The sequence below is a fragment of the Poecilia formosa genome, unplaced genomic scaffold (genome assembly GCF_000485575.1).
Source record: "Poecilia formosa unplaced genomic scaffold, Poecilia_formosa-5.1.2 Scaffold211, whole genome shotgun sequence".
Classification (NCBI taxonomy): Eukaryota; Metazoa; Chordata; class Actinopteri; order Cyprinodontiformes; family Poeciliidae; genus Poecilia; species Poecilia formosa.
Window position 1 is genome coordinate 2,168 of NW_006800150.1, and position 15,327 is coordinate 17,494.

Sequence of the window (15,327 nt, forward strand, 5' to 3'; positions counted from 1 at the left end):
CATGCACACAATCAATGGAGAGCCGACTGAAGATACAGATCAGCGTGTAAATTGGCCTGGGAAGCTGCAGACGCGGAGCAAAGTATCACATCTCAATTGAAAGAAATGGCGGTTTTGCTGTTTGGAGCTGTGGCAACGACGAGGCAACAAAACGACTTCACGAGGACAGACTGGTTTGGATTTAACAGGAACTGGAAAAGGGTTGTAACTCACTGTGGTCTCCCACCAGCGTTCCCTAACCCAAACCATGTGCTTGAATATAACTAAGGAGACATCTTTACCGAGGGTTGCTCCCATCGGCCTTGTCTCTCCTTGCTGCTTAATCCCTTTAACAATCTTGGCTTGCTAACACATAAGCAACATCATGCCTGATGATGTTTGCATTGCCAGCACATTTCCCTCAGAGCAAAATGTACAACCTCCAAGGATTTACCTTCTGCTTTTCTGTTCTTACTAGACGTGAATTACACCAACATCTGGCTTTTGTCTTTGGAGTCCAAAAGGTACAATTGACATTATTTCCCAGGTCAAAAGGGAGTGACGGGTTTTTATCAACTCCAGCGCCGATGGAAACACGACGCCTCCAAGGACACGTGAACTGTTTGCAGTTCACTCTGACGTGAAACGAAAAGGAAAAATTACAATTTTTAACTTTTAGGTGAGGGGGTGAAAGGTCATGTCTTATTGTTGCTTTATATTTTTTTGTAATGTTGTGTTTCTTTCTATTACTAGAAAACAAAATTAATTTATGCTTCCCTGACTAAAAACTTTGTCATTTCATGGTAGTTTGATTGGAACAAATTGATTATCAGCATTAAAATAATAATAATTAAAAAAAGAGAACCAACTGTTCTTTGATTTGAGGACAGTTGGCAATAAAATAAATGGGATTTTGTCTCTGGGAAATGATTTCTCTGTGGATTTGGCCATATGTTTTTGATCATTATCCTGCAGAAAAAAGAACAAAAAATGGCAATCCGTTTTTTTTTCTGAAAATGTCCTGGTTTTAACAAGATTTTATGAAGCCAAGAAACCTAATAAGGTTTCGGAAGAACTAGACTTTTGTAATAAAAATTTATTTCTTTTTGTAGGATTCAATTCCTTGTTGAAGTTATTTACTGATTGTCCTTTTGTGATAAAAAAAAAATGGACATATTTATCGTTTTTTCCCCCACATTTTCTGTTTATTATTTATGGTACTTTGGTCATGTGTGGATTTTTACAGTGCCCCATAAGTAAGGCTGAAATCGGTGCTATTATCTGTGAAAGAGTTAAAAAATAAAATAAAATAAAATAAAACAAAAAAACCCTCTCTCAGCTCAAACATTTAAATCATCAACACAACAAGAGTTTTAAGGCTCCAGATTTTTATTGGGCCAGTATAAACACTCTCACAGAGTTTACATCATGTTTTCCTGATAAAGTGCAGTACTACACACTTGTTAAAATAACTGACTTTTTACATGCATTGTGTCGTGAACTGCTAAACCGCAATACAACAGTGTTTTTTTGTTTGTTTGTGAAAAACACCAATCACACGACGGACAGTATTTTTACATTTCTTCTACTTTCTTTTGTAACATTTTCAGGATATTGCATTGAACCTGTCTGTTTCTGACATAAAGTCACTATTTTTGTTGAAACAAAGGCTGCATTGTTCCCCAACAGCCTCAGCAGTGACCTATAATCCCATTTAGCATCCAGATACACATCTCCATTCTCTTGTCCCAACCTGATCGGCTACCTCCTTTGAATTCATCAGGGAGCTTTCTCTAATGCGCCACCGAAACAGGCTTGTGATCACACCAGCTGTTTACAAATGACTTTCAAGGCACCTATTGAAGACTGGACAAGGCCCAGGCAGTAGGGGAAAACACCAACAGTACGGTTTAGTGGCCTCCTATGGCCTCTAGAAAAATCCCCGTACACCCGCTTCACCCCGCCCGCAGGCGCCCTCCCCGCTTGTCTGTTCGCTATCTGGGGAGATGGCTCGATAACTTTTCTGTTTATGTTTTGTGTTCTCTGCAGAGGTCTTTGTTGTGTACCTGTATTGTTAAGGACACATCGGACATGTCTGAGTTTGTGTTTGCACACGTACTCCGATTCGCAGTAAAACCGCATGCAGCACGTTCCAAACGAAATCACGTTTAGGACGTTTCCATTTTAAGGTGGCCAACAGGTGCAAACGGCGCAGCAAAACTGAAAGGAGCTGCAAACACACGTAACAACCAAATGCGACAGAAGAAGGGATGCAAACAACAAAAATAATGCTATAATAACAGCAGAAAAACAAATGCAAACCAAAAGGGTACAACCATAAGTAAAATNAGGTCGCCAGTCTGTCGCAGATAAGCAGAATTATAAATTTGACCTACGTGTGTTAAATTTCATAGTACTGCTTAAGAAAACAGCCAGAGATTGTCATGAGTGACTGTTGCTGGTGCCACAGGAAGAAATTAACCTCCACGGCTGCATAGAAGGATAAGTTGCATTGGTAAATGTCAAGATTGAACTGGAAGGCAGTAAATATATGTGTATATATATCAGTTTTTAGAGAACCGCCTTGTTTATCAGCATTACCATTTCCAACTTCTCCAAGCGATTCCTTTTTTTTTTCTTCTCCGCAGGCCATCATTTTATCCGTAAATACGACAACGACACACTGACCTCAGACACCATCGAGAGCGCCTTCAAGGAGCTGCACAGCGAGGTCGACGCCGTTTTCTCCTACCAGGACCATCTCTACATGATCAAGGTAACGCGACACCGCCGTGTTCAAACACGGTCGTCTGGAGAAAATGGAGAACTCACTTCCTTTCTTCCTCCCGTTCAGGACAACCATTTGTTTGTTTACAAAGTCGGTGAGCCTCACACCCACCTGGACGGTTACCCCAAGCCTGTGAAAGAGGAGCTGGGCATCGAGGGCCCCATCAACGCCGCCTTCGTCTGCCAAGACCATCACATTGTTCACATCATCAAAGGTGAGACCACAATCGAAGCCGGACCGTGAGAAACGTCGGCTTTAAATGTTTAATTCTGATGTGTAAAGAGGGGTTTCGAAACACAGAGGTGAATTTGAATCCCCTTCCTGGGGTGTGGCTGATTTTGACACGCTTTGAAATGTTCATACGTGACACTGGAGTGAAACAGAAAAGCCCTTCAGCTAATGCTAATAGAGCTACATGTGAAGGCATTTCAGTGGGAACAATAATTACAATCATGAATGTGAAATTATTCAAGTTTAAAAAAAAATATATATATATACATCTATATATATATATATATATATAGAGAGAGAGAGAGAGAGAGAGAGAGAGAGAGAGAGAGAGAGACAGAGAGAGATGTTTTTATCTTTTTACTTGGCGTGTGTAAATATCTGGTTTCAACTGTGAGTGTGTGCATACCTTTTTTTTAGGTGGCCATGTTTTGCCCTTTCTACGGTCAAAATCTGGGCATAGACTATATTTAAATTTTTTTTGTGTAGTGCATTAAGCTTCAACAATTATTTTTATCTAGGAGCAGATTGAGCAATTGAATTTGCAGCAGATGCAGCAAGTGTTGGAGCAATGTTTGGAATGTTATTCAAGCCTGATTTTTCAGATACTCAGCCATTCTGCTCCTCCAACACCACTTTCTGTCCCCGGCCAACTGTCCTGGTGTGTCTGTCAGAGATGCAGAGAGATGATGACTTCTGTGGTGGAGAGGAAGCACTGCATGCAACATCCACCTCGTTGCATTTCAGCGTTGCCGTATATGGAAGCTTACATTCTGGAAGCAGGAGTCCTGCATCTGGCCAGAAGGATCTGGAATGACCTGCGTGCGGAAGACGACCTTCCAGATGAAGGTGAAGACAAAAGGCAGTGTGGAACTCTGGGTCCTGGTCACAGAGTGGTCATCCCAAGCTGCTGTGTTTGGGCAATTCAAGGTTGCTGTCCTGATCCAGATGGACAATACAGGCAGGATTTCCCTCAGTGTATTATAAGCCTGGTGGGCCACCAGGCTTTACTTGTGCCCCCACCTGGTTTAGCATTGTTAATTTATTAGTTGTTTTTTTAATTTTTTATTTATTTTTTACCGTATCCATGGAAACCAAGTGTTTATCAGGACATTTTTCAAAAAAATAACAGTCAAAAACAACCTACGTTTCCAAAAATTTGACATTAATTCAACTAATTTTATAATCAATAACTAAAATACATCTATTTCTAAAATTGCTACACCACAGTTTAACATTCCTGACATTTACAGCGAACTTTAGTCAAGATAAAGGCTCATTAAATAAGAATCTATGCTAACAAAAAATTGCTAATGGTCTTTTTTGTACAGCAGTCGGAATTTCTTTAAAACACACACATAAACACAAAATAAACTAAGCAATTCACTAATATCGTAGTAATACTTGCTTTCGTTTATTAAAAACAGTAGAAGAATGATATTAACCTTCCGGCTGATCACTACGCTGGTGCTTCTCCTGGCCAGGAATCATCTGTCGCAGGTTTGTTTACCACGGGCTTCCTCAGCGAGTTTTACAAAGCAGACTTTCTCAGCAAGTTCAAACCTTCCGAAGCTTTCTATGCTCTTTCACGCGTCTCCCTCAAAAGTCCAGTCGCAAAGGGAAACATTTTAAGGTCAGGACCATTTATATGGTTGCCAACGCTACCGTCGTTTCCATGACGTTTCCATGAACAAGTGCGTTCGTCAATGAAAGTCATGGAAACGACGTTAATCCGTGGAATTGAGGAACGCACGGGTCCTGTCGTCAATGAAAGTCATGGAAACGACGTTAGCGTTCGCAGCCCTGTAAATGGTCCTGACCTTCGAAATTCTTTCCCTTTGCGACTGGACTTTTGTAGGAGACGCCTAAAAGAGCATAGAAAGCTTCGGAAGGTTTGACCTTGCTGAGAAAGTCTGCTTTGCAAAACTCGCTGAAGAAGCACTTGTTGAAGAAGCCCGTGGTAAACAAACCTGCAAAGGATGGTTCCTGGCCAGGAGAAGCACCAGCGGGGCGATCAGCCGGAAGGTTAATATAATTCTTCTACTATTTTTAATACACGAAAGCAAGTTTTTACCAAGATATTAGTGAATTGTTTAGTTTATTTTGTGTCTGTGTGTGTTAAAGAAATTCCGACTGCTGTACAAAAAAAAGACTATTAGCATGTTTTGCTAGCATAGATCCTTCTTGCTAATGAGCCTTTTTCTCGACTAAATTTTGTAAATGTCAGCGTGTAGTGATTTAAGAAATATAAGTATTTTAGGTAGGTATCAAATGAATTGAATTAATGTAAAATTTCTGGAAAACTAGCTTGTTTTTGACCGGTGTTTTTTGAAAAATGCCCTGATAAACACTGTTTCTGTGGATACACTAAATGAAACACATTAAATATTTACTATTATTTTTAAAAAGAACATTCATTTGTGGGGTGAAACAAATTTGTAATTTAAATGGATTTGGAATTTATGCGTTATCTTATTGGAATCTGTGGATAAATGTCTGCGATGTTAATACTAGTGTTTGACAAAAATTCTTATGCTGGTTTGAAAACACAGCTAAATTTCTGTCCAATTTCTTGCAAACTAGAGCATTTTTCAAATCAGTTTTGAAAAATGCCCTACATGTAGTTTTCCTACATAAGTGAACTAATTTGAAAAGAAAAAAAATATTACTTAAATTAGTTAAAATCAGTAATGCTGACTGCAGTTGTTTTGGTTTGAAAGAAGTTTTGGAACCAGCTTTTTGAAAAATGCAGTATCTCCATGGATACATTGATTAAATAACAACACACAACTTTATTCTTATCTGTAAAGAACAATCAATGTGTGCCTATTCTATTCATTTAACAAAGTCACTAAATTATTTAGTTTATTTAGTTACTCAAGACCATGCTCTATTGCATTTTAGTGACGTATCATTTTCAGAAGTTAATCAAATGCTAACAGTAAATGTTAAAATTAATTAGAAAAACAATGATCTCGGTTTCAGTTAGTCCAGTTGTGATTCATTTATCTTCAGCACGTCACTGTCACTGTCATCTGTGCCCACCTGTCTAAAGACCACCACTATTGTCCCTGTCCCCAAGTGCTCCATAGTGACGAGCCTGAATGACTACCAGCCTATAGCCTTAAAATTGGTAGTAATGAATTGCTTTGAGAGGCTACTCATGTATCACATCAAGGACTCCATCGATGTCACTGTGGACCCCCATCAGTATAGTATAGCAATAATATCGTTAATTAAATCTAGTCAAGAAAAACGAAGACATTCTCCAACTTGGGTTAATGTATTGGTATTTCAGTTTTCTCTCTATACATTTCTTTGAATTTTTGTGAAGGTCTTGATATTGAACTGTAGTATTTAGTTTTTTTTCCTTCATAGCTCATGCAGTAGTGCTTCCTCCAGATGGATCCCTAATGTTGGAGGGACACCCGGACAATGGTAAGAATCTCGGTAAGGTGGTCAGATGTTTTCCCGCAGATGTCAGACGACATTTCACTAACCCTTCACATTTTACTGCCCATCAGTTTCTGAAGACAAGGGAGAGGTGTCAAGCTGTAGGTCACTTCCAGACTCTGTCTACAGTTCTACCAGCTCCAGTGAAGGTGAGGTTGGTAATGACAGTATTAGCAGCTCCAGTGGCAGCTCTACTAGCAACTCCGGTTGTAACTCTACTAGCAGCTCCAGTGAAGAAGAAGTTGGTAATGGCTGTACTACCAGCTCCAGTCCGACAGTGGACCGTGCTTACACTGCACCACAGCTGCTTGAGGTTCTTCCTCCAATTTTTAAATACATACAGGACATCGAGATGGCTCAGAAGCTTCAAGAGGATATTTTTCTCTTGACTTCGCTTGAATCCATACGTGGACTTGACAAGCAGAAAGAGCCCATTTTGGGTCCAGAGGACTCAAAACCTATTGGGACCTCCCAACATTACCAGGTAGGTTGGGAAGAGGATGCGGCTCATGTGACATCTGTGATCAGCATAAACAATGATGCTGAAGAGGAGCCCCCTGCCAAGAGGTCCAGGGACAGCAGTGATGAAGAGGAGGTCCCTGCCATGAAGCCCAGTTGGGAGGAGGTCCTTCAAAGTATCGGCACAAGGTTGGCATGGAGATGTGGTAAAGAATGGGAGGATGAGCCCATTCTGCCAACCCCTGTGTTCATTGCCTACCAAAAGACAGACCATGAGGATCCTGTTCTCTCATCCCCTGTCCTCAGTCCCTCATGTAAAATGGCCCATGAGGATCCTGTTCTGTTATCCCCTGTCTTCAGTCCCTCACGAGGGATGGTGCATGAGGATCCTTTTCTGTCATCTCCATTTTTCAGTCCCTCACGAGGGATGGTGCGCGACGATCCTTTTCTGTCATCCGTTGTCTTCAGTCTCTCACCCTTGACATACTGGGAGGATCCCATTTTGTCACCCTGTGTCTTCAGTCCTTCACTTGAGATTTCATGGGATGATCCCATTCTGTCATTCCCTGTCCTCAGTCCCTTACCATCAATACAGCGCAAAGATTCAACTTTGTCATCCTCTGCCTTCTGTTTCTGGATGGACTCTGAAGAGGACATAGAAGAGGAATCAATTCCTTCAACATCTGACGGAACTAGAGAGAGTTTCAGACAATTGTGGTTTAGACCTCACTACCACTTGTCAAGTGACTCTGATTAGATTGGGATCTTGAAAAACTGAAGACCTACCTGGGAAGTCACATTAGAACATTATCATTTCTCTGTTTTATTTATTTATTTATTTTTTAAAGACAAAAGCTTTCTAGCAGGCCTGAGGATGCCTTAGGTAGCGCCTTGCACTGGGGCTTTTCTTTATCCCGCTGCTAGATTGTGTATTTTAGATATTAAGGATTTTAGCAGGTCTGAGGATGCCTTAGGTAGCGTCTTGCACTGGGGCTTTTCTTTATCCCGCTGCTAGATTTTTCACTTTAGATGTTAAGGATTCTGGGAGGACCGAGGATGCCCTAGGTAGCGTCTTGCAAAGGGGCTTTTCTTTATCCTGCTGGATTTTGTATTTTACATTTTAAAGATTCTGATTAAAAAGGCAATAAAGTCTTTTTTTTCTGTTTAATCAAACAATGACCCAATGCTGGAGGAGGCAAATTCAAATTTCTGAGGAATGAAACCTCAGAAATGTTAGGCTCAGGTGATAATACTTTTAAAAGTAGGTAATGCTGCTGGGTGTCGAATCTACAATCTCTAAGCACTGAGAAGAGACAACGCTTTTCGGGACAAATTCAACTCTTTAAATATAGAGTACAATACTTTTGCGGACAAATTAAATCTTTAAAGTTGTGAGATGGCTGAGATGACATCATGGTGGACAAACTAAAATGTAGAGGAATTAAAACAACCCTGCTGAGCACAACATAAAACCTATAAGGATAAAAGGAAAAGACGGCGATAAATAGTTTTATATTTTTTTGACCCTGTTGTCTTTTCTCTGCGTTTCCTTTCTCCATGAACTCATGTCACATGATTTGAGTTGACCAACCCCTAAAGCAGGTTACTTCCTCTATCTGCTGATCTACTGGTTGTAGCAGATTGTGGAGAGGTGAGGACGTGACGATGACTTGATCAGATAACGGTGGTCGACAGGAGCAAAACTCACAGCAAACAGGTGAAACGACACAGCAGAAGTGAAACTAAAGGATCTTTTTTACATTTCCAAACTGAACTTACTAATACCGTCATTGAAACAAAAAAAAATGTTTCCACCATAACTTCTGGTTGTTCGATAAGTTTATCTATCAAACTTTGCGTAGTGTGCAATAATTACCAAACCATGCTCGTGTAAATTGGGACTGCAGTAGTATATTTATTTATGTCTTTGGTTATTGTTCTCTACCATAGGTATCCAGTGCAGCTACTTTGAATAAACTACATCAGTTGGTTGACAGACAGGCCAGCATCTTACAAACAGCTGGCTGCTTTCAGCTTCCTGTGAGTGTCGATGACAAAGAGAAGATTGTGAAGGACTTCAAACATTAATTTACCGCAATCATTTCTCTATTCAAAGGTAATGTTTCTCGTCTTTATTTAAAACAATTAACTAAGTTAATTTAGCTACTATGTTGTTGCAGCTAAAACAAGTGAATGTAGGGTAAGAATTGAAAATAGCCAGCAGCCTAATAAGTAAGAACTTGATTTAAATGCTTCTCGATAACTGGAGAAAATCTACATTACCGCAAAGAAATAGTGGATTTGCAGTAATACCTCTGTTAAACAAAAAACAAGATTAGACACGTTAATGTTTACATTTGACTGTGAAAACCATCCATTTAAGATCATGCTGTTTTTAGCATCATTAAGGTTATGTTTGTTCTAAATGTTTTGTAGATTCAAGGTTGGCCTTTCAACCCTGGATTTTGTTTATGGTTTGGAGCCGCATGCTTCCGTGTTCAGGCCCCTTATGTGCACAAGTGCGGAAAAGCTGACATCAGAAGTTTTAGAGACAGAGACAACATAATCCCACACTTTGCCAGAAATAACTAAAGTCCAGAGTGAAGATGGCATCACTTATCTTGCTTGTTTGAAAGAACGTGCAGAATATCTGTTGTTGCCAATCCCAATGTGAACGGCTGAAGACCCACAGACGTTTGTGGAATGTCGACCGTTCCAGATCTAGACCAAATCCAGAGGAACAACGCTCATCATGCAATAGGTATGTCACTTTACTCCTCTGAACATTGTAGTAGTTAAAATGTAATGCTACATTTGTATATGAATGTGTTTTCCAGATTTGTTCGAACAATAGCTGTGTGTGGCAAGCGAATTCCCAGCCTCCTTTCAAGTATGGAATGCAAGCTGGGGACTTTCTTTGGCATAATTCATAATAGCATAATAACATAATTCTGACTGGCAACAACGATGCCCGAGTTGCACTGCTGCTCAGGTTTATGAATATGGGAGCAGTGGATCGGTCAACCTTCGTCAAAATGCAAGACAGTTACTGTGTTGACACTATCAAAGACTTTTGGGACAACCACAAGTCTGGTTATTGTTCTTTACCATAGACGTCCAGTGCAGCGATGTTGAATGAACTACATCAGTCAGTTGACAGACAGGTCAGCATCTTACAAACAGCTGGTTGCTTTCAGCTCCTACAGAGCTGAAGTAGTTTCAGGATAATGTTGTAGTACTTGGTGAGTATAATACTCAGTTATGTCACCCTAGACATACATCTCTGCCTAAAACAGTGACCCCATGTTGATAAGAATTCTTTGTTTCTTTTGCATCTGCTATTTTTCGTAGCTGAGGGGTGAATGAACCCAGCCCTGGGTTTTGTGCTCAGTCCTGTATCTACACCGTCATGGAAAAGGACACTAAATAAATCGTATCAATAGGAAACATTGACAAGTGTGAGACTCAGAGGAGTTCTGGGAAGGCTTTATCGCTTTACCAGAAGCTTTGACCAGCTCCACCCGGAGGTTAAACTTGCTGAAGTGTGCACAGATGCACATTCACACATATCTGCTCTGTTCAGTAAGTGCAATGTAGTCCTATTAATAACGGTAAATGTTTGCTTGACCTCATGATTTTATCTGACAATGTATCTCCAATAACATTTCTGTGGCAGTCAATAGAAAATACAAGGACAGTGAAGTGCTACACACTTTAGACATGTGGCATGGTTCTAACAACCTGGGCAAAAAGATCCATTCAGTAAGTTTTTGGATCATAACATGAATACATAATAAGTGTCAAAATTGTACATTTTTATCCAATATGTTAATTCATTACATTATGATTTGTGTTTATTAAGGCAAGGTAGCAAAGAGGTTGTTCCATTCTTCTGCAGTGGAACAAGGAGATCTGCAATCATTTTTGATTCTGCTGCAAGAACTGTGACGACTTTTTTTGTGAGTCATAGAATTATCCAAAAATACAATATGTATTTATCATTGCTAACATTAAGCACTGAGGTGTTGACACATAGCGTGTATACAGCAAGTTTGTTTAGAATGTGATATTGTTCAACAATGCATTTGACATGTAATAAGGTGACATATTACATGTCAAGTGCATTGTAATATATACAATGCATTGGTAAATGTGCAATTAATTTAGTTTAGGGGTAGGAGTTTATAAGTTCTCACTTCTTCCTACCCCATTTTGAGCATGATATGTTAACTGAAACAAAAAAATCTGTATTTTCTCTTCTTTCTTATGCACTTCTTGTTACTGTGCACTATTTTATTTTATATTTGTATCATGTTCGAATAAAATTTCATTTCAATTTCAATTTCAATTTCAATTTCAATTTCATTTCAATTTCAAACATTGTACACGCATTGTGGGAAACACTGGGGAAAAGATGCAGTCACTGTAAAAATCTGCATTTAAAAAAGATAAAGGTCATTTCAAACTGTTATGTTCATTTTCTGATTTAGGACATGTGGCGAGGCCTTCCACACCAGGTCACAGGAGAGCATGAGTGGCCCCTGGATGCCTGTCAGCGTGGTCCCTTGGAGGAGCACAGAGACAAGGAGTGAACAGAGAAGGGATAAGGTTCCCATCAGATTTATCAGAAGTCATTCTCAATGAACGCTGGCTAAAAGAGCTTCACAAGTTCTGGCGCTTTAGGTATGTCTCCTATATAACACTATTCTATGGAATATTAGTATTTTGATCTGTGTCATGTGTTTAATATCCACTTTCAGACATCACAAGCTTTATAGTAGGAGTTTGTATGCCATAAAGGAGGAGAAGGACTTCCATTACATTCCACAACTTCAGAGGCCAATTATAAGGAAACTGGTGGCATCAGGACGCGGACTCCCTCGAGTTTCAACCATGAGACCAAATGACCCACGTCAGCATGATGTGCTGCCCGGTCTGCCGGCTCCCACCACACAGGAGCTGCTGGTGACACCAGTCAGCAGAGGCCAGGGTAAGAAGTTAATGTTTGTGTCGAACCATCACTGCTGCTTGTTGCCTTCCCAGTGAAAACTTGAAATTGATTGTAATTAAAAAAAACAAAAACAAAACAAAAACAGTAGGCCTCATTTGGCAGGACAGAATTCTGTTTTTGATCATGACTATTTTAAGCATTTCCTCCTCCTCAGGATTTATTAAATTGTGAATCAAAACATGTGACACATCTAATTATTTATGCTCTTTCAACAGGTCAGACTTTGCAGCAAACAGAGGAAGGAATCATGTCTTCAGAACTCAAAATGTTCATATATCTACAGGAGCACTTTGCAATAAATATAATTTTATAGTTACACATTTTTGAAAGACTGGAAGATTAATACTTTAACACCAACTATAAAGTCTTAAAAAAAAAAGGCAGTCATTAAAAAGAACTAATAAATTAACAATGCTAAACCAGGTGGGGGCACAAGTAAAGCCTGGTGGCCCACCAGGCTTATAATACACTGAGGGAAATCCTGCCTGTACTGTCCATCAGGATCAGGACAGCAATCATGAATTGCCCAAACACAGCAGCTTGGGATGACCACTCTGTGACCAGGACCCAGAGTCCCACACTGCCTTTTGTCTTCGCCTTCATCTGGAAGGTCGTCTTCCGCACGCAGGTCATTCCAGATCCTTCTGGCCAGATGCAGGACTCCTGCTTCCAGAATGTAAGCTTCCATATGCGGCAACGCTGAAAACTGTCCCAATTCCTCCTGGGAGACTGGGAATCCAAAGTCCGTTCCACCAAACTGGGAGTAAAATGTTCACAGGACACGTAGTTTAGTCATATATTTACATTTCTTCATTCAACTTGTACCTTCAACTGCAATGGCTGTTGATGAAGCCAGTTGTAATGCATAATTGTATTTACTTTTACATTTTAGAAGTTAAGATTTTTATGTTGTTTAAAATGTTAAAATTTAGTCTTTCATGCCTGAGATAATGCTTCATTATAATTTTTTTGCCGTGTTTTTGATTGCTCAGTATTGTATTTATTGCTTAAAAGTGAACACAATTACACTGTCAATTACTTTGACAGTGTAATTGGGATGTAATTTTAATCATTTGGATTTGATTTTGAAATCACCAGACTAAAAACCATTTATATGTGAATGGTTCTTGGGACTCGACATGCACATTTGGAGAAGGTCGACCATAACTCTCCATGTGTGTCGGCAGATTTCCCAGCAGCTCGTTTCCAGAACGCACCGATGTTCAGCAGCAAAAACGTCGGGGAAAGTTTGAAGTCGCACTGGGATCATTTAAAGATGGACGCACACATGTTTCAATCTCCTTGTCTATTCTTTTGCTCGACTCATTCTTCCCAAGAGACAGCTTCGCAAAAGGAAAGCCAAACCATGCCACCCAGGGTAGTTCCCCAACCTCCGACCCCTCGTGTCACCCGTCCGTCTCCCTGTGAACTGTCTCGCCACAGGAGGGAGTTACAGCTCAGCTTATTTTCAATGCAGCGTTTTATTGCCCATGCCTTCAAACTCAAACATGGTGAGTTCTCAACAGTCTGTGAACTGGCTGCCAAAAAAAAAAAAAGAGCTCCTATGTGATTTGTGTTATTTACTTTTGAGAATTGAGAATTTTTCTCATGGCTAACGGTTTGGGGACAAAAATGTCTTTTAATTTAAAGCCAGCTTTGGTTGCCATGAAAGGTTGTGTGCCTGTGTGTTGGTTGCTGCAAAGTGAAAAATCCACATCAGATATTTAGTTTAAATGATCTAGAGCTGCATAGGATGCCTGGAATATTATACTTCAAGAATGACATGAAATTATAAGCTTTTTCTTAGCATAGTCAAATTATCACCAGTCTGATAAACTGATGTGAAAATCCTTTAATCCCCTCAGTCTTAACTGTACTTATTTACAGTTAGCTTTGCACGGAAAGGTGTGCTGTTTGCATGGCACAGTACATGAGATGACACATTTTGACACATGACATATTGTCTATATTTCCCACTCTCAAATTAATTGATTGTGGGTTTTCTTTTCAGTTATGGCAGTGGAGCTGTATCTGCAACCTTGGTAAGTCAAAATGAGGTAAAGTAAGATTATTATAATTGCACTAAACTGCACTTTATGAAATTGAAATCAATTGAATTTTATACAATTCGACTTGAAAAGAGCTGAAAGTGGATATCTAGGTTATATGATTTTCAAGATACTCCATAGATCATTTAGTTGTATCAAGATAAAGTTTATTTTATTTTCTGTTGATTTATTTATTTTTTTGACAATATATATATATATATATATATATATATATATATATATATATTTATCTTTGCTGACTTGAAGTAATGTCAACATCCTGACTTGAATCTGACAGAGAATTCACAGAGGAAACTAAAGATTAGGGTGATGGAAAGAGACCTTCCAGCTGCAAAGACTAAGAGTTTATAACCAAAGATAAATCATTATAATACCTGGAAACATGCAAGAAACTGGTCAGCAATTATAAGAAGAGATTGATTGATTGCTGTAATGCTGATGAATTACTAAAAGTGTAATTAAAAGCTAATTAAAGTTCAAATTTGATACTTGTTTATATTGTGTTATTGTCTTTGAAGAGCTGCCTGCCTCAGTTCCCATCAAATGCAAACTTACTGGTCGAATGAGAATAAAAGCACATCTGAAAATGTCAGGGGGTTTGAATAATTTTGAGGTCAAACACGAGTGGAGCCCAAGTCACCTGCATTTGATTTTGCTGTGATTCAGTGTGTGTGCACAGAGAGCTGCGCACGTCTTCATGCAGTAATGAATGTAAAAAGCCGACATTACACCAGCGTCCTGTCAGTGTCAGGATCAAATTGCAGGATTCAGATTTCTAAAGGGAATTTAGAGAAATATTAAACCAATTTAAAAAAAAAAACAAAACAAGAAACGACTACAGCAGAGGAAAAAAATTACAATTTGAGGTCGCAAGAAATGAAAACCGAAGCTTGTGAAGTATCAAAATGTCAAATCGCCAAAGATTTTTGGCCTTTAATATTTGTGGACAGCCCACCTAAGTATATCGTCAATCCAGCTGCATGTAATTCAGTCATGACTGGGTCATGGGTCATGACTTCTAGATTGTGTTACTCTTTGCTCGGTTTGAACTGAAAGAGCCATTGTGTTTCCATTTCATTTGGCATTTATCACATGTAGCTAAAACACAAGGAAAGCCGTTAAAGTTATTATGTGATGGCAAAGGATTTCTGCCATGCCGGACCTTTTCCCAGATATTTTATGTGAAATGTTTTCCCCCCGCATTACTGGTGAGGAAACGCCATCGTTGCAGAAATATCTGGGTGGTGTTTGGGATTAAGTTGCAGGATCTGAAGCTTTTATTTCTTGGCTTTTGTGACTGGCAGCCACAAACCGGAAAGTCATAAAGAAAATTTAAAAAG

At 39.4% G+C, this 15,327-nt stretch overlaps 2 protein-coding genes and 2 long non-coding RNA genes across 6 annotated transcripts; all 4 read left to right on the forward strand.

Moving 5' to 3' along the window:
• Positions 1 to 2,070: 2,070 nt before the first annotated feature.
• On the forward strand, positions 2,071 to 3,025 carry LOC103148756 (hemopexin-like). The gene is made up of 3 exons (XM_007567678.2): positions 2,071 to 2,094; positions 2,555 to 2,755; positions 2,834 to 3,025. The coding sequence occupies exons 1-3, from the start codon at positions 2,071 to 2,073 to the stop codon at positions 3,008 to 3,010; spliced, it is 402 nt and encodes a 133-aa protein (XP_007567740.1). The 3' UTR covers positions 3,011 to 3,025.
• Positions 3,026 to 4,737: 1,712 nt separating this feature from the next.
• LOC107838097 (uncharacterized) lies at positions 4,738 to 8,221 on the forward strand. 2 transcript variants are annotated; one of them, XM_016679446.1, is made up of 4 exons: positions 4,738 to 5,020; positions 6,374 to 6,433; positions 6,520 to 7,184; positions 7,239 to 8,221. In XM_016679446.1, exons 1-4 carry the CDS (start codon positions 4,975 to 4,977, stop codon positions 7,662 to 7,664), a joined length of 1,197 nt encoding a protein of 398 aa, XP_016534932.1. In that variant the 5' UTR covers positions 4,738 to 4,974; the 3' UTR covers positions 7,665 to 8,221. The 2 variants fall into 2 exon arrangements, with proteins under 2 accessions (XP_016534932.1, XP_016534931.1); XM_016679445.1 differs by having other exon boundaries at positions 6,520 to 8,221.
• Positions 8,222 to 8,409: 188 nt separating this feature from the next.
• LOC107838098 (uncharacterized) lies at positions 8,410 to 11,585 on the forward strand. 2 transcript variants are annotated; one of them, XR_001664160.1, is made up of 8 exons: positions 8,410 to 8,624; positions 8,858 to 9,023; positions 9,344 to 9,668; positions 9,745 to 10,170; positions 10,264 to 10,489; positions 10,584 to 10,669; positions 10,770 to 10,870; positions 11,398 to 11,585. It is a non-coding gene; the product is annotated as an uncharacterized LOC107838098 (long non-coding RNA). The 2 variants fall into 2 exon arrangements; XR_001664161.1 differs by having other exon boundaries at positions 8,942 to 9,023.
• A 77-nt stretch (positions 11,586 to 11,662) lies between these two features.
• LOC107838099 (uncharacterized) lies at positions 11,663 to 12,244 on the forward strand. The gene is made up of 2 exons (XR_001664162.1): positions 11,663 to 11,897; positions 12,134 to 12,244. It is a non-coding gene; the product is annotated as an uncharacterized LOC107838099 (long non-coding RNA).
• Positions 12,245 to 15,327: the final 3,083 nt, after the last annotated feature.